Source organism: Nanorana parkeri, unplaced genomic scaffold (assembly GCF_000935625.1).
Source record: "Nanorana parkeri isolate BGI_ZX_2015 unplaced genomic scaffold, ASM93562v1 scaffold18, whole genome shotgun sequence".
Taxonomy (NCBI): Eukaryota; Metazoa; Chordata; class Amphibia; order Anura; family Dicroglossidae; genus Nanorana; species Nanorana parkeri.
The window spans coordinates 997,279-1,022,443 of NW_017306286.1; the positions used below are offsets into that span (position 1 = coordinate 997,279).

At 41.6% G+C, this 25,165-nt stretch overlaps 1 protein-coding gene across 1 annotated transcript in view; it reads right to left on the minus strand.

Moving 5' to 3' along the window:
- Window positions 1–437: 437 nt before the first annotated feature.
- SSH1 (slingshot protein phosphatase 1) overlaps window positions 438–25,165 on the minus strand; it is a 51,407-nt gene continuing 26,679 nt past the window's right edge. The window contains exons 5-15 of the mRNA XM_018560394.1: window positions 24,463–24,584; window positions 21,100–21,168; window positions 19,276–19,341; window positions 15,853–16,047; window positions 14,364–14,457; window positions 14,157–14,285; window positions 12,743–12,789; window positions 11,637–11,783; window positions 9,203–9,403; window positions 7,063–7,582; window positions 438–1,840 (exon numbers count right to left, since the gene is read on the minus strand). Coding sequence (XP_018415896.1) covers window positions 719–1,840; window positions 7,063–7,582; window positions 9,203–9,403; window positions 11,637–11,783; window positions 12,743–12,789; window positions 14,157–14,285; window positions 14,364–14,457; window positions 15,853–16,047; window positions 19,276–19,341; window positions 21,100–21,168; window positions 24,463–24,584 — 2,712 coding nt within the window. The 3' untranslated portion in view covers window positions 438–718. The remainder of the gene's footprint in view (window positions 1,841–7,062; window positions 7,583–9,202; window positions 9,404–11,636; window positions 11,784–12,742; window positions 12,790–14,156; window positions 14,286–14,363; window positions 14,458–15,852; window positions 16,048–19,275; window positions 19,342–21,099; window positions 21,169–24,462; window positions 24,585–25,165) is intronic.

Below are 25,165 nucleotides of genomic sequence, written 5' to 3' on the forward strand. Positions count from 1 at the left end.
ATATATATTCCCCCCCCCACCCCCCCACTTTAAGCAAATTGACCTTTCGAGTAAAATATGCTAAATGGAGTGAACCAATATATTAATATTTAAAGCAATGAAACAATATAAAAAAAAAAGAGAAGGAAGGAGTTCAAGGCATCTGGGTTAACAAAACAAGATCAAGGTCTCCACATAGAATAGTGAAGCTCCATGTAATTATATATACATACACACACTATACATATATTATAGGCAATACATTACTATTGAATTCGACACATTTATAACAATGTCTTTCAGGGGTCTTTCCCAAGGGAATACGGAACCGAAGGATTCTGTCGCCATCAAGCTAAGAGCACTGCATAATACTGGAGTACTGCTGTAAAATATTTAACTAACGCCACAAAAGGTAGGGTAGGAAGTGCTTGTATCCTTCAATATACACAGCCCTTGTGTTTCTCCACAAGCTTTTGTGGATCTCAATCAGAAATTAAATACAAAATAGTACCTTTCTTGGCAGTAGCAATAAAATAGGAAACATATAACAAAATTAAGAAACAAGAAAGTAAATATTGTCACAAAATATTCTCTTATTTGTACAGTTATAGCCGCGAAAATGTGCCATGGGTTTAAAAGCAACACGTTCTGGAGTCCCACAGACCCATACCTCACATTGTGTTCAGATGTACAATAAAAGCAACAATGGCTATAGAAAGTAAACATTAAAAGAAAAGCATCATCTTTGATCTGTCTCAGTGATGGATGAGCTAGTGGATTCCATGTGACCTGATGTGGTTTCGGTTGTCCCTGATGATGATGGGGTTTCTGTACAGACACTGTGGTCTCTAAAACTAGTGCTTTTATAGTCGATCTTTGGGAAATGATCTGCATCACACGACAGGTCATCACATGAAAAATTTAAACTTCCCAGTTTGGCAAGAGAGTGAGATCTCTTCAGAGGGGACGAAAGAGTAAGACCTGCCAGGCGCATCCTTGTTTCAATCTCTTGAGTCCTCTGTTTAACAAGTCCTGGTTTGCCACGTACGCTGTGAATGCTGTCACTGCTTGAACTTCGGGTGAGATTGGAACTAATAGAAGAGGACGTTGGTGTATAGCAAATGGTCTTTAGAAAGTCTTTTGTATAGCTACTCATTAAATCCATTTTACAAGAGCTAGGAGTAGAAGTTTTTATAAACCCCATCTCCAATACATCAGCCACTTCTAGTTTTTCAAAATCTTTCGGCTCTTTATTAGTCTTACCAGACTCCGCTTGTCCCTCACCATCTATATAACTACTGGAATCTGTTTTGTCTAGGGGACATTCTTTAATCACAGAAGAGCTTTCACTCCTTAGACGTTCCAGTTCTTTGGTATGTTTTCTGACCAACCCAGCTTTTTGTAGCTGAATAATGGATTCCTGGTGCTGCATTAAATAGCTATGCATGGCAGGTTTTTCCAATTCTTTGCTGAAAAATAAATACTTGAGATCCTTAGCAGGTTTGGAATCCCTTTTAGAAGCAAGGTTTTCATAAGAACCTACTTGACCAAATACATCATTTAATTCAACTGAATCGTTGAAGTTCTGATCAGTTTTTGAAGGAGATGCATTATAGTCTTGCGAGTCCATTGGTATTTGTGCTCCTTTAGAAAATGTGTCCCCATGCATCCTGTTTAACACTACCGAAGTCATATGCTGTAGAAGTGCGGGCTGACTGCACACGGTTGGGGTTTCAGCAGAATCCAGCTGCTGAGGTTCTTCATATGCGTCAGATGTCATGGCAGTTGATGGGTACATACAGTCTGTGCAAGAAGGATATCGAGGTTTAACTTTGCTCAGGATTCCAAAAATGGCATCCTCCTACAGTGTAAAAAAACATTAATTAGAAAGCCGACTAGAAGCTGTAATGAATCAGTAAAACATGTTATAGTGACACTAAGGAAGTATACCATATAATTAGGAGTGGAAGAAAGGCACATCACAAAGCATTTTAGAAAGGGGGCATTCAAGTAACTATTATACACTGTTCAAATGGACAATTAGATATGCCATCAACTAAGATGGATCCCCAAATGCAACACATGCTTCTGCATAGTGGGAAGTGCCAGCTATTTTCTTATACATCAGTACGGCGTAAACGCCCATGCAGAGACCTGCTCCCGGGAGGGACAGATGCAGTGTGTAATTGCATGTAGCCACCTGTACAGCCCAATGAAAGGCTACATGCCGACCCGTACCCTTCACATCCATGCAGGTCCAGATACCTGCACTTGGATGTGGGGCCGGCATGTAGCAATTACACACTGTGCCTCCCAAGAGGCAAAAACCTGCTCCTAGGTGTTCACTTCCGTGTGAATGAGGCCTATGCGATACAGATAACTATATCTTGTTAGGGAAGCTAATGCCCCTAAGGAAAATGGAAAGGAAGAAGCATGACAATTGTTATAAACAGGTGGAAAGAGCATAACATACTGAAGTTGTATGTAAAAAAAAACTAGGTGATATGAATGCTTAAAGAAAAGAGCTGCCACTAATGTTTATTTTCCTACTCGATTCGTTGGCAGATTATTTTTTCGAATAATCAAATAAATTAAATACCCTCTTTTATTTGAAATACACAAAGGGAGTGTTACAAAGTTTACTTCAGAATAAAACTGCATGCACAATGTTGTGCAACTGCACTGGAACACACAGCATTGCAGTACCGCGTGTAGCAGAATTCGTCAGGTCAAAACAACACCACCTTTTATAATTTTTTATTTAAAATAACACCAAAATTGGCCATAAAATAGAAATAATATAAAAAAATATAAAAGCCCGGTTAGCGGTTTAGAATTAGCCCCCTTTTTGATAGCACATTCCAGAAGACAGGTTCTCTTTAAGGTGACATTAGGGGTCTATTAATGACCCCTAGTATCACCTTTCCACTTCAAAAAAGCTGTTCAAGCACACATTGCGCTTGATTAGCTTCAGCTGGGGAATGACAGCTGCCGATGGAAGGATTCTGCAGCCGATAGCTGAATGTAAACAGCAGGCAGTGGGCGGGTGCAATAGCCAGTCTGCTAATGGCCATTTTAAACTACAATAGCCAAAAGCAGGCTGGCTATTGCACCCGCCCACTGCCTGCTGTCAATCAGCAGAGGAGGGCCGTAAAGGAAGGGGGGTAGGTTTGGGGAGCCCTCCTCACTGCTGGGCACTGGCTGCAGGAGTCTGGGTCCCCTCCAAGCTGGATGGGGATACAGAGCAGATGAAAACACTGGCGGAGGAAAGCACTAGGGGATAGATGGCAGAAGTTAAAGTGACACTAAACTCAGGAGTTAAACCTTAAAAATGCATTCAAGTACCCTAATTATTAACAAAAGTTGATGTTATTTGTGTAGATCCTCAAATCATCTCTGAATTGGTGCTGACACTGTTCTGGAGGGTGGCTACTTTTGTTCTCCATGGTCCCCGTGTGTGTTGTAAAGTAGTCACCGCTCCAAGCTCACTCCCCTGATGGACTACAATCTCAGTATAAATTATTAGTAAACTAAAACATGAGACTGTAGTCCATCCCGGGAGTGAGCTGGGAGTGGTGGCTACTTTACAACACACACAGGGACCATGGGGGAAGAAAAGTAGCCACCTTCCAGAGGGCAGGACAGTGTCAGCATCAAGTCAGAGATGATTTGAGGATCTACAGCCGAGTGATACACAAATAAGATACATTTTTGTTAATAGTTAGAAGGTACTTAAATGTTATTTTTATGTTTTAACTCCTGAGTTTAGTGTCACTTTAAATAGCAATAACAAAATCTGCCAAAAGACCAATCAGTTATAAAACTATACACAGAACAATATTCAGATTAATGAGGAGTGAAGAAAAAGCAGAAGAAAGGAAAATAAATGGTAAAAGAAAACAATAATATAGATGAAAACCCCCCCAAAACATGGCAAATAAAATATGCAGAAGGAAGAAAGGAACAGGCACAGATCCAGGCAACAGAAAAGGAAAGAACTTAAAAATCTGTCCAATGTTTCAAAGAACAAGAATATGAGCTAAAAATAGAAACTTAATTGGAGACGAGGAGAAAATATTAGAATACTGAGTACTTTGAAGATCTATTAAACAAGCACATACTGTAAGTGTAGAATTCGAGAACAGTAATGAAGAAGTACTATTTTATGGCTCAGAAACAGATCTGCAAACATCATCACATGACAAAGTAAAAACAGTCTGTTCTGCTTTTCTACAAAACTGATACAAATCGGAGTGGAAGCGGTTATACTAGGCTGGCCAACAGCTTTTTTTTGTTTGCCAGCATCCAAATCCTCTTGTAGAAGGCAGTATAACCCAATTATATCAGAATAACTACTAATCCTGTGTCCTTTAATGCATTCCAAAAAACAGATTTTATGGTAAGTACAGAGCCACACGTAGAAGAGGAAGCCTGCAAGACTGAAGAATAAGGGAAGTATATCACCCCTATTCATCATCCCCTTGATAAAATGAGCAGGTAGCCCTTGCAGTGGGGAGGGGGACCCACTGCAAGGGTAGAGAGATCCCAGTACATACCAAAAATAGAAGAATATTATAAGGGACAGTCATTAGGCTTAACTCTAAATCTAACTGGAGTTTGTAATCATAAAAAAAAACCCATAAGCAGTTACATTAAGGGCCCCTTCACACCAAATCGGAAGGTAAAGCGTAAGTCGACAGTGTCCCTTGATTTGCGATTGTGCATTCCTGCCCATTGCAATCTGTTTATCAAGGGATGCTAATGCAAGGGCACCGAAAAATAAATGTGTGAATGGGGCTGGTTTACACTGATGTATTGCATTACGTTGCACTGAAAATAAAGTAGTGCATGTTCTACTTTTTTTCAGTGCAACATAACGTAACACAACACAAAGGAATGGAAAGGAGGGGTGTGATCTGGTCCCAGTCACACCCATACATTTTTTGGATTAACTTCTGTTCTTAATAACCTGGATCGCAATGGATCTGGTGTGAATGGGGCCTAAGGGCTCATTCACATATCTCTGCTGTGTTTTGGTGTGTTACCAACCACATATTAACTTGTGTTGCAATAAGGCAGCCCATTAGTTTTGAATAGGCTTCCAACACACCGTAACATAGGTTTTAACAGACTTGCAGCAACCTTTTCAAAGCAGCACACCACATTTCCATGTGCTCTATATGGTTCATATGTGTACATTGTGGTGCACTGTGGCCTGCTGGCAAGGTGCGTTAGGGTGCCATTCAAAATCAATGCACCACAATGTAACACAAAGCACCGCAATCAGTTTTGTCTGTTAAGAGAACACAGCGCTGACTGCTGTGTCTTCCTGTCCCGCGGAGTCTGCATTGACTTACCCTGTGTCTCTCCTCTTCTCCCGGCCGAAGATCTCTACTGCGCATGCGCTCACTTCATGATCCTTCATGGCAGCTCGAGAATTTTTCAGATCTTCGGATGGGAGTGAGCGGCGAAGACACAGGCACGTAATAACCTTTTTGGTGGCTTGTTTCTAATATTCTTGCATACATCTACGGCTTGCTAGCAGTAGATATATGCAAATAAAAGAGAGATTCAATTATTGTACTATCCCAAAATTTGAGAAATACAACTTAATAAAGCTATAATTAGACTAAGAATAATATATGAATCTAAAACATGGTGTTTAAAAGGAGAACTATGGGGTCAGGGCTTTTTCCCATAGTTCTCCTTAGGGTAACGGGAGGACACAAACTAGCGTCCTCCCGTCACCCTAGGCTCAGTATAACGCGAGCTGTAGCTCACGGTATACCGAGACGCCGCAGCTGAAGCGGATCCTGACAATTATGTCTGGATCTGCCCAGCAGCGTGACTGACAGCTGGCTCTGCCTATCTAGAGGCAGAGCCAGCTGTACCCGCCCCCTCCCGTTCCGCCAGTCAGCGCAGGCGGATCGGAGCGGGGGGAATCCAGCCCCTCCCCTGTCACAGCAGAGAGCCGTGACAGGATCGAGAGGTGAGCGAACGCCGGTATATGTTCGCTCACCTCCCGATCTACTGAGCCGACCTGTGACCTTCTCATTGTCACAGGTCGGCTAGAACTATGGAGGTGAGTGAAAAGCACCTTTAACACAAGTGGGTGAGAAAATGCTTCATCTATGGCAGGGGTAGGCAACCTCTGTCATAGAAACTACAAATCCCATAAGGCATTGCAAGCCAGAGGCAGAAGCATGTAGTTTCAGCACAGCTGGAGAGCCAAGGTTGCTTACCCCTGATCTATGGGAATAAAAGGTGTTAAGTAAAATCTGTGGACCAGCATATGAGAATGGACAATGAAGAAAAATAAGTTATTTATTTGCGGGCTTACATGTAGAACCAGATACCGTTGGCATACAAAAAGTTTAATAGGTTGAGATATACAGTCGTAATCACAATTATTCAACCCCCATTGCAAATCAGGTTTTTTGGCAAAAATGACAGACTTTCAGCTGTTCACAATGAACAAATCAAACAAAAGCAATTGAAATAGGTCAACACAAAAAACGTTTCAAGTGGTTTCCCCAAATTTAACTGAAAATGCAACTTTTAGGGCCTGTTCACATGATATCAGGTCCTGATCAGGTGTGGATCTGCAGACGCGGTGCTACTGATGCAGTGCGTTTTGGCTGCGTTTTTGATGCGTTCCAGTTAAAAAAATTTTTTTTTTTTTTTGCTGGAGTGGGGCTGTCAGTATGTTAGCTGCAGTGCGTTTGACGCGTTTTGCGTTTCCTGACCGGACAAAATGTGACATGCAGTATTTTTTCTGTCGTAACCTGAACGGACTGCGCACGTGAGAACTGTAGCCCATAAAACACATAGGGATACATCGGGATGCATTTTTAGTGCAGGAGCGTACGGATCAGGTCAGCACAGAAAACGGACGTCGTGTGAACAGGCCCTTAATGACTTCTGCAGTCTCAAAACTTTTCAACCCCCTAAATAGAATTCTTCACAGAGCACACATCTGCAAAACAACTACATGCACCAATGTAAAACCAAATGACTGGCGCTACAAATGTTTAATGTTACAGCATACAGGGGCATTGATATTCCATAAAAAGGTGCCCTTACCTCACTGTCTTTCGGGCAACTTCTCTTGCTGCTGCAATTATAGAAATCCTTGCTTGCTCGCAGTTCCTCTCCGTTACATTCTAAGGCAGCAACCTGATTCTTACTCCCATATTCGGTTGATTTTAGATCATCACCAAAATTTGGGGGTGTTAAGGTGCCTTCAAAATACAGCTTCTTTCTCACCTCCAACGTTCTGAAATCAAAATCACTTTTCTCTTTGGCTTCAACTGTGCAGTATGGCTCTGGAAATGGGGCGTCTTCCAGAAGGGCATCTTTCTCCAGCTCCTCCACTTCAAGCATCACATTTGGTGGCTCAAATAGTTCATGAGTGCTAGTAAGAGTCCCACAACATCTTTTTTCAGACATAACTGGATGCGCATCATCATCATCATTTATTCTGTATTCAAGATCAGTCTCCATGTTATTGGCCTGAAATGTTGTCGGAAAGATATCTTCTAAGTCAGTTTGAGGGATATCCTGGTCCACTTGTTGCCTCCACAATTTGTTGTGTCGTTGTTTACTAAAAAATAAAAAAAGGTTAACCATTATAATCGTCACCAATTAGAAGTTGTATAAAAAGGTACATTGTCAGCCTCCTAACAGTGATCAAAGCTTATAAAAGACCCTCAGCACGGGTGATGATACCAAACGGCCAAGATACAAAACGAATACCTAATGGGTTTTATGCTTTTTGGGGAGCGCTTTAAAGGATGTGTTTCAGATGCCTTCCAGCCCACATGCCTAATGAGTAAAATAGGTAAAGCTGCCCATACACCTTACAATTATCTGCAGATTTTCTGTGGCCAGATGGAAAAAGTGCAACAGATTGGCCCAGGTGGAGATTACTTCATCCACACAATTAAGTGTAGCTGGAGGAATCTGTTGCACCTTTTCTATGGCTGGGCACACACCTTACAACCATCGCAAGACTTTTGTCTTGCGATGGTTGTAAGGTAATTAAAAAAATGTACGATCTGCCTATGTTGGACAGGCAGATCGTACTTGCGATGATCGCAAGCCGCGCCCCCCTGAGGGGCGGGCTTCCGATGACCGCAATGCCGAACGGGCAGTGTGCGCTTGCGCACACCGGCCCGTCCGTCTTTTATCTTACGAACATGCTACACACCCGCCGAACATCGTACGATGCTTGGCGGGTTTTCGAACATGTTCCTAAGATAAAAGTCGTGCGACCTTACAGTAGTAGAGGTCGCACGGCTTCCACACACCTTACGATAATCATACGATTGCGGGATTTCCTGCGATTATCGTAAGGTGTGTGGGCACCTTATCTGACCACAGAAAATCTGCAGATAATTGTAAGGTGTATGGCCAGCTTAAGACCAAGACTTATTTGTTGTACTGGTTAAAGATTTTTGTTTTAGGTGTTGTGGGGCAGATTTTAAACCCTCTCTCAAATCTTCATTGCTGTTCAACCTAAATTACTCAACAGCTGTGACTCTCTGAGCTCAGTTTTTCAATTTATAGTTGTCACCAGCTAGAATTCTTCATATATTTACAACGAGAACCTACTAATAGCATGCCACTGGATTTCTCTGCATTGCATTCTGTTAGGCTGGGTTCACACCTGGGCGTATGGAATATGTGCTTTTGCCACGTGTTTCTACCGCGATTTGCGGTAAAAGAGACGCGCGACAAACGCACATTTACGAGGGCTATCCGGCTGTATCCTAATAGATACGCGCGGAAAATACGCCCCAAAAGAAGCTCCTGTACTTCTTTGGGCGTAGGGCGTTTTTCAGCACGTTCCTACGCGCCGAAATACGCCCAGGTGGGAACCATGCCCATAGGCAATTATTGGTTTTCACATGCGGAGCGTTTTACAGCGCGTCGATCAGCGCTGTAAAACGCCCAGGTGTGAACCAGGCCTTATAGATTCTCGCTTGGAACAAATTAAGAACTCATTTAAGTCAGCAACTCAAAGCCTGGCCTATCAAGGCTGTGGAGGGGAAGGGTTATATTGGCCACAGTTGTATCCTTCAGCAGCAGTGATGGCAAGCAATATGGGATTCATCCGTTTTCTGTTCTAATCTTAAACTAGAAAAGTATTTGTAAACCAAGTTCCTCTTAAGGTTAAAAAAAAAAAAAGTAGGAAATGATGCTGATAAAAGAACAAAGTTACCTGGCATCAAGGATTCCCTCATACTCCAAGAGTTGACGCATAAAACCGGAATTTGGTCTGGTGACACTGCGCCTTTGTTTGACATAACTGTATGCGTTCTCCATGGACCAGCCATACTCTTTCATGGCATAAGCAATGACTGTAGAAGCTGAGCGACTGACTCCCATTTTACAGTGCACTAGACACTTGGAATTATTTTTCCTGTAGGTACAACAAAGCAAAGAGAAATCACATCACACAGCACTCTCAGGGTTCTAATAGCAACACCAGACAGTTCTCGTGTCCATGCATACCGTGTTTCCCCGAAAATAAGACAGTCTTTTATTTTTTTTGGCTCAAAGAAACACACTAGGTCTTATTTTCGGGGTAGGTCTTATTTTTTTAAAATTTTTTTATGTACAAAAATCCAAAGTTAACGCAAATCCAAATTAAATAATCCAAACTGGCAAAGTTAAGAATAGGGTGATCAGGGCAATCAGGGGCGCCGTACCTTTCCAAGAGCAATTTGGTAACCAATCGCTGGCCAGAATGAGCGAAGAGCACTTTCACTATGGAATCCTCACAGGCGGAGTGCATTTGGTATCACTCCGCCTGTGACAGGAGGCGGGGCTATAGAGGAGGCGTCGGCTTGTGCGGCTCTGCTCCCTCCGGTGACGCCTCGCTTCCTCTAGCGCTGGCTTCGGTGGCACCGCTGATTCTCTCCCGCTGCTCTTCAAGTTCCCCCTTATGCCACCACCGGCCCTGGGAATGGTCACAACTAGGTCTTATTTTCGGGGGAGGTCTTATATTTTAGCAATTCCCAAAAAATAGTACTAGGTCTTATTTTCGGGTTAGGTCTTATTTTTGGGGAAACAGGGTATGTACAAGTTGATACCAACTGAACACATCAACACATGCTATTTCTCCCTTCTGGTATTTCTAATAAGTCTTCAATTTCATGTGGCAAGGAATAGTTGTTAAAGCCAAACTCCAGGATACAAAAAAATATAATAATTTACACACTGGGTGTGTAAATTATCACTGAACAGCTGTGTGTTGTGTGTGGGGGGTTGCTGCAAAGTCTAAAAATATTGAAGCATGCCAACACCTATCATTCAAAAAGCATCTTCCTCAGAGACCGTAACATACAGGGGTACAGGTACTCTTAAAAACAAGAACACACAGGGACTCGTACACACGCATACACATGCAGAATCACATACATACATGCAATGGGTTGAACTTGATGGACCTGTGTCTTTATTCAACCTCAGATACTATGTAACTATATAACGCCTTTCTTCTGGGCACAGGGAGTGAGGGGTGTGACTCAAGCAGTGAAGTGCTCCAGTTTACTCCCTGCTTCTTCTCACTACTTGCCCATTAACAAAATGCCTTATATTTTTCTCAAAGAGAAAGTTCTGTGATTGGAGGAGTGGAGAGCACAGGGATGTGACATCTGTCTTTCTCCAATCACAGAATGCCTTGTATGTTTGAGAAAATACAGGGCATTTTGTGAATAGGCAGGTAGCAAGGAGGGGCGTGGATGAGACCGGAGCACTTCCCTGTCGAGTTGCAACCCTCACTCCCCACAGCACCAGAGAAGTGTTGTGTAGGTGCTGCTAGCATGCTGCAAGATAAAAAAATGTATACTAGCAGCCCTCCACACAGATCATGCAACTTTTAAGTGGTAATTTATACACAGTGCAGTGTGTACTTTAATAGTTCAATAGAAACATTTATTTGCTATAAATCATAGACATCGAGACAGGCTAAATTAGTGACACAGAAATCCTTTCTAAATGGCAGTTGCCATTTACAATTTATCATCAACTTATAGCTGAAAGGTAGTAATTTCATTGTCAAGTCATTGTTTTGTTTTCAACAATTTATAATTTCAACAAAAAATTGCTGAAAAGAAAAAAAAAGGAGCATCAACTTTAGCATTTACAAATGGGCCTAAAGGGTTTTCATATGATGATAACCAGAGGCCCTCTAAGGCCCTGTTCACACTGAAGCGGTTTATCGCGCAATTTCCGCCGCAAAAATCGCACATATTTCCACGCGATATCGCTCTGTGTAGCTTGTCCAATGCATTTCAATGGAGCTGTTCACATCTCACAGCTCAATGTCGCCTGTAGCTTGTCACTCGTACATGACCCTTTTTCATTTGGCTCTAATAGACTCTATGGTGTCGTGCTACAGAAGGTACACTTTTGCACATCAAGATCCCTGTTGATTGGTTACAGCCCAATGTAGTAGCGACGAAGTCCCGCCCAAAAAAACGCGCTATGCTCCATGTCGCTCAGTGTGAATGGGGTGTCAGAATCATGTGCATAGAATTTATTGTCAATGGTGCTATAAATTGGAGACCAATATTAACATGTATAACTAGTGCTATGTGTAAGTGTAGAACTACTTGGGTAATACCACATTAGAGTAAACCAATACCAACTTTGCTTTGTTAATGAAGTTATAGGCATCATTCCAGTGGGACAGCAGGTCAGTGCTCTCCTCATCATAAACACGAATGTTATGATAGGCAAAAAGGCCAGGAAAGAAGTTGTCTATCTCTCTCGTCACATTAAGTATGTAGCCAACTCTGGAAAAAAAAAAAACATACAAATTTAGTGAACACGTCAACATACATTAAGTTATACAAAACAGAAATACATAGAAAGCCATCTCTCATCAACCACAGTACAATACAAATGAATAACACTTGCACTGGTCCTAAAAATCAACAACCAAACATCAAACGTGTGCGCATGTGAAACACATCAAGGCGTTCTATGTAAAACCACTACAGTTTTTCTATTGTTTCCAATTGACCTATCAATGCTTAGGTGATCACTACAGGTTTTATTAATTTGCTTTATACAGTAAATTATAACCTTTTTGTTTTTAGAAATTGGAAGCAATGAAGACATAAGGATCATAAGAGCTGCTTACACATACAGGCTGAATTGCTGAGGCCTTTAAACTTCCTAATGGAGAGCAACCCAATCTGCCACTGATTTTGCCATTCACCCATATCATCTGGTAGACCATACAGATGAGCTATACAAATTCCTCACACACGTATCACTAAAAGTATCCTGCTAACACTTACCCGATCTGATGTCAGAAATGAGCCCTTACGGCTTAAACACTAAAACCTAAGCTTAACAATGACATAACCCTTACACTATGCCGTAACTTGCTTAAACCCCATTCTACATACATACTCATCTAATCCAATGCTGACTCCCTATCTTTGCAAAAGCGGCCCTATATCAAAAAACTACATGTACACCAAAGTGTTCCTCACACAACTGTATCCATCTTACCTAAACAATGTCTGAGCAGATAACTATTAGGAGGAAAATCTGTAGTGCCCGATAAACACGCCTCCTTTGCAGATAATACAATATGTATGTAAATAAGCACCTAACAGATGACAGGACAACATGATATGGACATGGCATGCATGCATCAATCTGGAATTTCCCACTTTGCCAATGCTTTTTACACACAAAGGCACCATCAAAAGCAAACAGTTTGAGAAAGCGAGAAACCTACCCAGCGTTGTGGAGTTCCTCCAGGTTTGATGCATTCCATTCAGATCCCTAAAAATAATAAAAACATTGCATATAAAAATAGCTGAATTCAGGTGTAGAAATTGCTTTATATTATTATACATGAAAACGCATAAAGATTACATAATAAATATAGCTCAGGTTTGAACTCCACTCTATTTGGGCCAATCCACTATGGGAGGTTTTATAGCTAAACCGCATTTTTAGGCTTACTCTTTCTGTACCCCACCCTTCCTCTGTGTCAGTCTGTGCACCGAAATCTGCAGAAAGTTTCTCACCTACCGCTAATGCTAGATTATCGTTGTCTTATGGCCAGTGGCATAATTAGTGACTAGTCAAAAATGCTTCAAAAGGCTGCAGGGAAGAGAGTTCAGCAGCACATCTTTTACATAGGGCACATTGGAAAAGAGCCTTCAGTTCACAAACAGGGGGTATGTGCGGACTCTGGGCAGGCCCACTGGGGTGGTATCACTGAGCGCAGTGTTCAGGGTGAGAAGTGCCATGGAGTGGAGCATGATACGAATGGGTGGGGGATGGGAGGATGAGCATGTAGGATTGGGATTTGAGCAGGCACAGCAATAGTGGAATAAATAATTTCTAGCAAAGTAGCACATGAGCACAAGTGGGCTGGAGGGGAGGTGTGTGTGTACCCGCACAGTAGCGAACCTGAAGAAGGTAAGCAGACATGCATGCGTGGGATACCGCCGCCCTATTGTTTTAATCACATAACCCACAGTGCATGCCCTGGCATGCTGTTGCCAGGTGAGCTTGAAAAGACCATGTAAGTGCTTCAAACAAAGTTAAACAATGATAGGCAGGAAAGACAGAAACAATACATTTTTCTATGTTGCAGTAGTGCAGATCACAAACAGCATAGACCCAATAAGCCCTATAGCAAGAGTGAAGTTGGTAAAACAGGTTCATTCTTCAAACTGCCAAATGCTCTATACCAACGAAGTTGACTCATTTGCCTAGTTAAATTTATTCCTAGCTGTGCTTCATATTTCACACTGCAAAAGCAGTTGGCTGGTTCGAGGATTGTGGTAATGCGGCGACAGACAACATCCTGAACTTATTGAAAACCTGTGGCTAAGACGTCTGGTGAATAGTTGATGCAAAGAAAATCAATGTTTACCTTTAGTGAAGACTGGAGTTCATTAAGCAGCCATAAGAAAATAGTGTTAGTACATTTCAATTACCTATACAGACGAGAACCAATATATGTCAGCTACAACTCAAGTGCCAGTACGCAGGGGAAATCAAGACTTAAGTATATGATTAAAAACCGGCATAGTAACAAACCTTGATAACCAATTCCCAGCCCTCACAAAGAATCAATTCTTTACTATAAAATAAGACCACAAAAATGTAGGTGTGTATTTACCATGTTTACATACCAAGTAAAGGTAATCAAATATAAGAGACGCTTTATCCATTTGTCCCAAAATCAGCAGCATCTCGTTGTCTATGTATTCTTTGTACTCTTTTAAATTGCAGCTCAGCTTCTTCTCTAGCTCATTTCGAATCTAGGAAAAAGGCAAAGGGCTCAAAAAAAGATTTGACAATTCAAGGGAATGTAAAATCGTTGGAAAGATACTGCTTACTTCTTTACAAGTCACATTTTCCAAGTCTTTGCCCATCATGATACTCCGCAAAGTTGCTTTGATGACCCATTCAGTCCTTTCACCTTCATTTGGCCTATACAAGAAGAAATACTAGCTGACGTCAAAAAACAGACAGAGAGATAACTGTTCCCTTTCAAGAGCACCAGAGCCTACTGTACTGTACTGCAGGACTGTGCCCCCATGTACTTCTTTTCCTGTTCTCAATAAAAGTGAAGAAGCAGTCCCATCATACAGAGATTTGACAAAACGTTTGCCCAATCCTTGTGTGAAGATGGTTTCCGGCAATCAAACTGTGGGTGGGATAGAGCCCTTTATGGCCACCCTTGGCTAAAGAAAGTAGCTATGCCTTGGGTTCTTTCACAACTAAGAGGCATTTCTTATCAGCTAATCAATAGATGGAGGGGAAGAACCTAAAATATTCAGTATTTCTTCACCATTAAAAAGAAAACAACGTTAAACTGAGGGGTAAGTGCAGGCCTGAACTTCAAATTTCAGTACCATGTCAATAAGCATTATTTAGCCAAAATTTTCATCAAATATCACTTAAAAAATCTGCCATCCACGGTGCTGCAAAATAAGACATAATACAAGGCAGCTCAAACTTTACAGTGTATATAAAGTCAAAACCTTCTTTTTAATTTTGAATAGAGTTGGGAATGGTTAAGACCCCTGTCAGTATCCCATTGGGAAAATGTCTCTTCACTTCTTGTACCAGAGACACAGCAATAAGCAAGAGGAGGAGGATATCCCCTATTAGGCTGGGTTCAGACCTGGGCGTACGGAATATGTGCGTTTGCCGCGCGTTTTTACCGTGATTTGCGGTAAAAGAAACGCGCGACAAACGCGCGTTTCCAAGGGCTATCCGGCTGTATCCTAATTGATACGTGCGGCAAATACGCCCCAAAGAAGCTCCTGTACTTCTTTGGGCGTAGGGTGTTTTTCAGAGCGTTCCTACGCGCTGTAAAACGCCCAGGTGGGAACCATGCCCATAGGCAATCATTGGTTTTCACATTTTGAGCGTTTTACAGCGCGTAGGAACGCGCTGTAAAACGCCCAGGTGTGAACCAGGCATTAGACAGTTGTTACCAGAATAGATTTCCACATTAGATGATTGAAAAGATTGAACATGTTGGCCTTTCTATCACTTTCTGTACAGACACTGGTCACCAAGACCAATAGTAAGGGAATCTCCCCAGTAGGGCTATACACAGCAATAAAAATCTAAGAGAGCATCTAATCCTTCAACATTCTATCTAAAGCTAACAAAGTTAGTTACCAGTTCTGAAATAGATCCTTTTTTCAAAACCACCCTTTTATATGCTCCTTGTTTATGCCTGCCAACTTCTGTAAATTAATTCTGGCGTGTTTTGAATCATTCTGTATATGTTGATATACAACAAAAGAAACATTTGATGCCACTGCCTATGGGATATACCATTTCATCTAGTAGGAGGCCTGGCATACTCACTTCTCCATGAAGAGAATGGGGGAGTCTGGCCGAGTGGACTCCAGGTCCTGCATGGTGTTCCACTCATTGATGCAGCTTTGGTCAGAGCATATACAGCTCTCATAGTACGAGGCCCACACAAGAGCCAGCCCTCCAAGAAAGTAGTTGTATCGTCTGGCAACTTCACAGGCCTTGTGCAGGACTTGAAGTGCTGACCTGTTTTAGATTATGAGAATAAAACAGACTTGAATGAACAGGCACAAGACCACGAACAAAGCGTTAAAGCAGATAAAATCATTTTCCAGGCTAGCCTCATCATCAGCCTTCTTTGCCATTTAGAACACGATGTAAAAAACAAGCATTTCCAATGAATGTTATGCCTCACGTGTGGTGGGATTATAATTAATTCAGTGATTCTCCTTTTTATAGAAAGACTTGTACATAACCTAAGGCTCTTTCGGCTCTCCAAACACCAGCTCTCTAACTCTATATCCACCTCCTCCTCGATCACCTCCAGGAAGTCTCCAGAGCCTCTTCCATCCTCTGGAACCCCCCATCTCAATCTGTGCACCTTTAGATGATCTCTGAAAACCCATATCTTCAGGAAAGCCTATCCCATCTCTCCAAGAACAGAATTTTTACTTTCTCCATCAACTCATTCCCTACATAGTTACTACCTTTTGAATCACTTGCCCCTCCCCTTTGGATTGTAAACTCTCAGGAGCCTGGCCCTCCTAGTCCTCTCGTCTTGAATTGTTTTGTAACTATACTGTCTCTCTTTACAGTGGTACCTCGGTTCATGAACGCTTCTGTTCGCAAACAATTCGGTTCGCGAACAGGAAGTTAGGCAACATTTTGCTTCTGTTCACGAACTCTGCTTCGCGTGACGAACAGAACCGCAGCCGATTTCCCTGCTCTGACACATGGTCATGGCTTCCTCTAGTCGAGATCGCGGTCTGATCACAGTTTGATTCGGTTCATGACCAAATTGGTTTTAGTCGAACATCGCATTAAGTTTGTGAGCCGAGGTACCACTGTATATTGTAAAGCATTGCACAAAATATATATTTATTTACACACACACAGTAAACTCCCCGTCATCCACGGGGATTGGTAGATTCCGGATACATATAGTTTTTGGTTGCTACTAAAAATAGGTCTAACTAATGCTATACCCCATGCTATACTATACCATACCAAACTCTGTATTGACTTCATATTAATATTGAACTGCAGTAATCAAAAGCAAATAGACACACTTAAAACAAATTAAGGAAAATAGGCACACAATCATATCCACGATCATTTTGTTCTGGTTAGATGAGAGTTCTGGTTAGCTGAATACCAAATAACAGAGAGTTTACTGTATTATATTAAAAAAATTTAATATTTCTTTTTTTTAATCCTATAAATCCATTATATAAACTTTCTGCCTGAAAAGGTTTCCATATACTAATACACAGGGCTTGAAACATTTTAGGTCTCAGCAGTCAGTCACAAATTTCACTGTCAGCATGACCGGACTATAGCCTTGCAATTTATGTCAAACTTTTTTGGAGACACATAGAGCTTTCTTTTCGGGGTATTTAATCACCACGGGGGGGGGGGATATTTTTTACTATATAATGAAAAAAGTACCGTAAATCTCGGGAAAACAGATGTTTTCCCTACGTTATGTTAAAAAACATTTATTCTTACCGATATTTTTGATAAAATATAAAAGACGGAGTGATGTCGGGTAAATAGACACCAAACATGTCAAGCCTTAAAATTGCGCACGCCAGCAAAATCGCAAAAGACGACCACACCAAAAATTGGCCATAGGCGGCGCTTTAAACGCTTTTACTGGACATCAGTTTAATGTGATTAAAATGGCCCTAAAATTATTGCTCTCCAACATGTGCGGCACAATAGGCGCACCCGACGCATGTTTACTTTTTGTACACTTAACTTTATTGCTATCACATAGGGGCTAAGAAGCTCCTTATGCGATAGCCAAGTTACATGACAGGTCCTCTTTATGGAGACATCAGGGGTCTCAAAGACCCCTAATGTCACCTAGGGACCCGCAGAGAAGCCGATGAAGCAGAAATCTGCTTCACCGGCTTCTCCCCAGCTTCTGTAACTGGGAATGACAGCTGAATGACATCACTTCCTGCATTCAGGAACTGGAGAGGAGGAGATCAGAGGGAGATCGTGTACCAATCTCCCTTTGATCTCCTGTGAAAGAGCAGCCGTGTCGGTCCCAGACGCACCAGGCACAGCGGATCTCGTGACCGGCAATGTCCGTGACTGTGTGGGGTGGGGGTAAAACCGCAGCTAATACAAGCGATCGGACGTCTCTAGAGACGCCCGATCGTTTGAATGTAAACTGTCATCCAAGAAGCTCCCAGCCGACCATTGTAATTAAACGGGCGGCCGGGAAGCTACTCGTCCTGCTCTGGCGTCCTCCCGCCTGTGAGAGGACGAGTGAATTTTCAAGCCCTGCTAATGCAGTATGAAATGCAGATTCCTTGGTGCAAAACTAAAACTATAGAATACTAATTACACAGTACCCCTAGTAGTAAAAGTGTAAAAATAAGTTTATCCTTGCTTAGTCAGCTTACAAGGTTGGCATTGTTACGTGATAATGCACAGGGAATTTGCCTTCCTTTGTAAAATCAAATAGAAAAAGAACTGAATCCAGTGTTATTTGATAAAGCCATGCACAGGCTCGCATATTCCTACACAGTGCTGCATTTCCATTGATTTACAGTTTATAGATACTTAATAGCTGTGTACAGTTTGGAAATGTCTTTGTCCAATGTCAGTGAAGTAATCTGCAATAAACTGCCCTGAATGGTTGAAGTGCATTGTGAAATTATACTGCAGATATGTGAAATATAAAGCTTATGCACAAAATGATATGTATATTGACAGAACTACAGAGCTTGCAAGTCTCATTTTTTGGCTATGCATGGTTAATGATTTAAAAACACTGTGGAAGAATGAGCCCCAGAGCTACAAAAAAGTGCTTAATTACACAAGAACACTTCAATGAAAACACAAATAATATTTCAGTAAAAATGTAGCTGAAACAATCAGGAATGAATATTATTAGCTGTTCCACACAAGACAGCACCAAATGTTGCTAAGTAAGAAATTGGTTTTGGCCACTGTGCCTGTCCATCTGTATCATTTGCATTTGCCCTGAGCAAACCTAGGGAGGAATGTGAAGAAAAGACAAGGATGGGAAGAACAAAAACAGAAGTTTGGCAGGGAAGAGAGATAGGATGGGAAATCACAAGAACAAACAATGGTACTCTACCTTGTCCATGAAACTCTTTTAGGATTACCTCTTCCCTATGAGAAATGAGGTAATATTGGTGGTATCTAACACATTATAACAAACACATAGATAATGATGACAAAAGAAAACAACCAAATATCACAATGGTTGCTTACCACATGGCTTGGACAGATACCGGTTTGAACACATGGGTTCTTCCCGCAGTGTTGACACTAAACCCACTAAGCACAAAGAGAATACAGGAAGTTTAGAACTTTAAATAAAAAGCAAAGAAATATTTCACAATGAAATGCAAATACACTGCTTACTGTAGTCATGTGTGCATAATCAACCAGAAAAAAGAACCAACTCTCCTCACCAAGCGGACCCTCATATAAGCAGAGGTGCGCCGGGCACTGGTTAAATCTAAAACAGCCCAGAGAACAAATGCTGTTTCAGGTTTACATGGCATGATCTGTTCTCCATTGTTGACCTTTGTTTATAAATAGGTCCATGGTTTTTGGTGAGCGAAATTTCCTGGGTGAAAGTGTACATCTACAGACCTTTCTAGTAGTGCAGACTGGAAAAACAGAAGCGGGACGGAGCGGGCCCAGCCTTGCGAGAGGCAGCGCCAGCTGTCAATCAGCCAGCAGGGCAGATCTCGACAGTATTGTCGAGATCTGTTCCGGTTGCGGTGAGGCTCTGCACTCTCAGTATATAGCTGGCAAAAGCCCGCTATATACTGAGTTTTGAGTCACTGGACAACATTAGTATATGTCCTCCTGTGACCCTGAATAGAACTTTGGCCAAAAAAGGTTGGCCCATAGGTCTCCTTTAACTCCAACAATTAAAATTGTGACTTTTCTCCCTGCCACAAAAGTCTGCTCTATGTGGCGGTTGTATACATTTCAAAACCGGATGGACAGCAATACAAATCTTTTCTGGCAGGTAAAACAGCTCCCTTACATGTTTTTTTTTTTTGGTTTGGATTTAGCGGTTTGCCTGAAGTCCAGCTCAAGTTACAAGCATCTAGTGCCTTCTGTTGCCATCTTCAGTTTGCTAGTAGTGTCTTCAAAAGAATAAGCTATACTTAAAAGTAGTATTAAACTCTCTGCATCTTTAACCTAATACACTGCTAACATGTGTGGCCAAACACTTGCAAACCTCCTCTTTTGTCTGCTGCTCGATCCTGGTCACAGCTTCTCTGAGCTTCCAGGTAGGGAGAGGGAGCGTATTGAGGGCACAGGAGCATGCGCACATGAGATCACAATAGGGGGAGGAGGACTGGCTTACAGCATCAGACAATGCTAGGCGATGGATGCATGGTGGGAGTGTGCACGCAGGGGTGTCTCCACGGGACACTGTAAGAAGGAGACACCGAAGCATCGGACAGCATCACCAGCTCGGAAGGGACAACATGAATGACTGGAAGGAAGAGGTACACACCAAGAGGCATCACATAAGGTAAGCCTTTACACTAGCATTGGGGGGAGGCTTTAGTGCCACCTTAAATATATTCTGAACAAAATCAGGAAAATAAAAATATAGAGATTTATAAAGATGGAATTATTGCATTGTGTTTACAACCATTTTGCCACCAGGTGGCTACAATGTTGCAACATCACCAAATAAAAGCTTTCTCTGCAAACTTGTTAATACTTTATAACTTCATACAATACAAATGTATTTAAACAATGAAGCCCTCTTTTCTGACACATTGGAAGTTAGCTTATGAGAGGTCAGCAGATAGTTAGGTCATCTTTCCACTTTGCTTTGTATCATTTGCATTTACTCATATGTCTATTGTTTCTTTGTAGAAGTCCCAGATGAGTTATGAAGTTTTGAATGTTTCATGGAGTAAACAAGCCGTGCCGTGTATGTGATCACCAACAATGAATAATCTATGAACCTCAATAGACAATGCATGTGTTTAAAAGAGCAGTTCTGCTTGTATTTCTTCATTATCAATAAAAAAAAAAAAAAAGAATGCAATAACTCACCCATCCCCATCCATGTGAATGGTGGTGTCACTCCACAAGTGCAGAACCATCCCGATAGTGCAACTTTTGCTGTGGCAGAAAACAAGCTGCTTGAGTGGATATGTCATAGGATAATAATGTTAGTACTTTTTAAATTGATATTGGCTATAGAAGTAGTAAGCTTAGGTCTAGATTTTGATTGAACTGCTTTGATTCCATTAGCACTGTAATATTTTTCCTTTACTGAAATACCATTGAAATCGATGAGGGCAGGGGGAGGAGATCATGGGAATGTCTGTGGATCTAGGGACAAAAACCTACTAGCATATTGCTCCCCCAAGATAAAGGGCTCACTCACATCATATGTGTTCAGGCTGAGCTAGCAGTTTTTTCTGGCTCAGCCCGAAAGTAAGACAAAGCAATTTGCCTGGTCATGGGTGGGCACAGTTCACACCACTAAGTTGCGGTGGTGTGTGCTTAAAAAGGTATGGCAAGCAGTACTTTTTTTTTTTAAGTGCACCGCAGTGAGGAGCGGTACAACCACATCGCACTGCAGTGTGCCCATACTTTATGAAATTCCATTTGTGACATTTAAATAAGATTCTAACAAAAAAAAAAAAAGTAGAAAGAGAGTGTGAAATGCATCGGCACTGCCCATGCTCATGCACACCAGCAGCCATACGGCTGCTAGTGTGAACAAGCCCAAAGGCAATGTTGGGGACATCTTTTTCGACCCACATGCTCATTCATGGGATACAGGCGTGTATACCTTGATATTGGGTTAGAGAAAGATTACCTGGCAGTCAGATCATTAAAGTGTATGTCAAGCCAAAAACTTTTGTTTTCTATTTTTGCATATAGTATGGAGAGGGTTATAACTTCGGTTGGGTATTTACTGCTATCCAGAGATCTGTTCAAGAGATTTAACCTCATGTCCTATCCTGCTGACAGACAGAAATTAAAATCTAAAAAGGGGTTCTAGCCTTCCCCTGCTAATAAAAATGTGTTGCTGTTTTTCCTCACTTTCTGTCTGGTAAAATATTGTCAGCTGGACAGGAAATGAGGGTACATCTCTGAAACAAATCCCTGGAAAGCAGTGGTTTAACGAAAGCCAGACAACGGTAAAAACCTGAAATGGGTTCTAACCCCTCCACACTATACAAAAGGAACATTTTTGCTGGACATACACATTAACCACATTCTGACCGGCTGTTTTTGTGCAGCCATGCTGCAGCTCTGAGTGGACTTTAAAAACATCCTTGATGTAGAGCACGTGCCAGGGACGTGCACAATGCTTGTAATCATGCTGCCAATCACATCGATCATAAAATGTAAACACTGCTTGTGTTCACAGAGAGCCCTCCCCTTTCTGTCACAATGGACGAAGGGGAAGAAAGTGGATTAAAAGGAATAGATTGTAGAAAGATAGCAGCACATTCATGGTGTGTGGTTTTATTTAAATGATTGTGGAATCTTTTTTCTAACCATTTCAACCCTCTCCTTTCCTCGCCATTACCAAGCTCCATGTTTAAAAAAAACTGTGCTAGCCAGGGGTCTAGTCTTTTCATAAGAATATGTCAGCCTCCATACTTCCCAACTATGGATTCCTTTAACAAGTTATTGCATTTGTCTTCTTTCCATTTTGACAACTTCAATTTAACCACCTCAATACCAGCATGTTACCCCATTTCAAAAAATTGTGGCAAAAATGAGATAACGTTGGAGTCTCTCCTTTCCTAAAAGGAATCATTTTGTGTAGAGATGCACCGAAATTAATTTTTTTAACTTTTGTTTTTCCAACCTTTTTACATAATTTTTCTTGTTTACTTTACTTAGGGGAAATATCAGGAGTCCGTTCCCAGGACCCATGATATTTCCCTTTGAAAATAAGAAAAGAAGAAAAGAAGATTAAGGACACAGAGTCCCAAATCCCTTTTTCTGCAGCCCCTGGTATGAATGAACAGGAAGCCTCTATACTGAATCTCCTGTCCATTCGTAAACGGAGGAGATAGGATCAGTTACTATGCCCACAATCATGAATGAATGGGAAGTGATGTAGAGCACTTCCTGTTCATTCATAACTGCGGACATAGTAAGTAGTGCTGAGTGTTTGTACTCCGCTCTCCATCCCGACTGCTCTGCCCCCTCCCACCTGTTACAAGAGGCCGAGCTCTCCGCCTCCCACCTCCCCGCATGATAGCTTCTCTCCTCCCTGCTGGATGCCGGTCTGAGTCCCCTCCAATCCCTGCTGCCTCTGCTGACCCAGGTGGAAGAGAGGAGTGGGGATATGAGGGGACACAGACCGGCACCCAGTGGGGAAGAGAGAAGCTAGGGATGCACTGCATTTTTGGCCGTTTTGGTACCATCAGCATTTTGCCCATAGTACTATTTTCGTCCAAAGTGTTTTGGCAGCTAAAATTTCGCTGCATCCCTAATTTTGGGGGTGTTGTACTGTCCTGACATTTTTATTTCATGTGCTTTATAAAAGAAAGGGAAACTGTTTTTCTAAATGCTCTATTTGTCTCAAAATAATGACATACAAGTCACTTGGGAACAGTGTTGGAAGAACAAGCAGTTGTCAAACTATCACACCACTGATACTGAAAAATGGTCTGGTAATGAAGGGGGTATAACATGCTGGTTTTTGAGGTGGTTGAACAATTGACTCATTTACCCTACAGCCATCCTCAGGTGCTCATTGTTGGATTGTGAAAAATTATTAATCCTCCAAGAAGCAGAAAAGCAGAATGAACAATGCAGAAAACACTTTTCATTTTCAATCGTGCTAATCTACAAACAGAGTCAATATAAACTTGACTCAGTTAGTTCTCAGTATATCTGCCTTTTTTTGTTGATGACAGACTCAAAAGCAAGCCAAAGCATCAAAATAGATTAAACACAAAGTCTGGCTTGACTTTTTGGTGACTTATCCTACAAAAAATAAATAAATTGCATCTTTACCACTATGCAGAACTTATAGCTGAACTCCAGGATAAGCAAATATTGTCTAAGTACAGTAGGCGTATGTATTCTTCCATGAATCTTGGAGTGGTTTGTGTATTACTATCAGATCTGTGCATTAATCTAGTGTAAAACTTTGCCTCTGTGCAAGAGCTTCTGTAAAAAAGACCGGTCACTGCTGCTCTCTCTCTCCTTGTGCATGGTGACTAGTCTTGTATCTGCCCCTCTTGTAGTTTTCTGCAGGCAGCCTATAGATGGTGGGACCTGCTAGGTCCCTCCCACAACTCTGCCTCTACCCAAGCTTTGTACAGCACAGTAATGATGGCACTGCTATTTTTATAAAAGGTAATAACTGGGTTTAAAAAGGTATTTGGTGCCCATAAGTGTTTGTGCCTGGAGCTCACATTTAATATTGCAACTCACCTCTCTTTACTGGCAAAATCCACCCCCAGAAGTATATTCTCTTCCGTATCTTGCCGTCCACTACTGTACACCACGACCATATAACGTACACGATCTGACCAGCTGCTCTCCAGACGCACAGCCTTTAACAAAAATCTCTATAAGCATTTCAAGGCTACCCAGGGACTTTGAGTGGGCTGAATGATCAGGCAATTTCTTAGGTTGAATGTTCTTTTGTCTAAGAAAACCATTTGCACTCAAAATATTTTACATGTAAATGGCACCAGAACAGATCTATGGAACGGAATTTTTTTGTCTATTTCTGACAGTCTTTATGCATTTTTTCCCGTCATTTTTAAATAACTGATCAGACACAATGCGTATTTCCTGTATCCTGACACATCATGTTAATATTATTTAGCATTATCATATGTATTTTGCAAACAATCTTTTTCATAGATACTGTTAAGCAAAGATCTTCAGTAAAAATGACTGCAAACAAGTCTGGGGAGGGTCATCTTGTATCCAAGGATAGCAAAATCCAGACTTTATAGTGACACTGTTAAAGCTGAACGCTAAGTATGCATTGTTTTATAAGTATGAATATGCCTCAGAGGTGCGGTGACGTCAAGCTCTGCCCCTCGTCCAGAGAATGCCTTGTATGCATGGATAAATATACTAGGCGTTTTTGGAATGGCCAGTGTGCCGACCAAGTGCCCCCCCC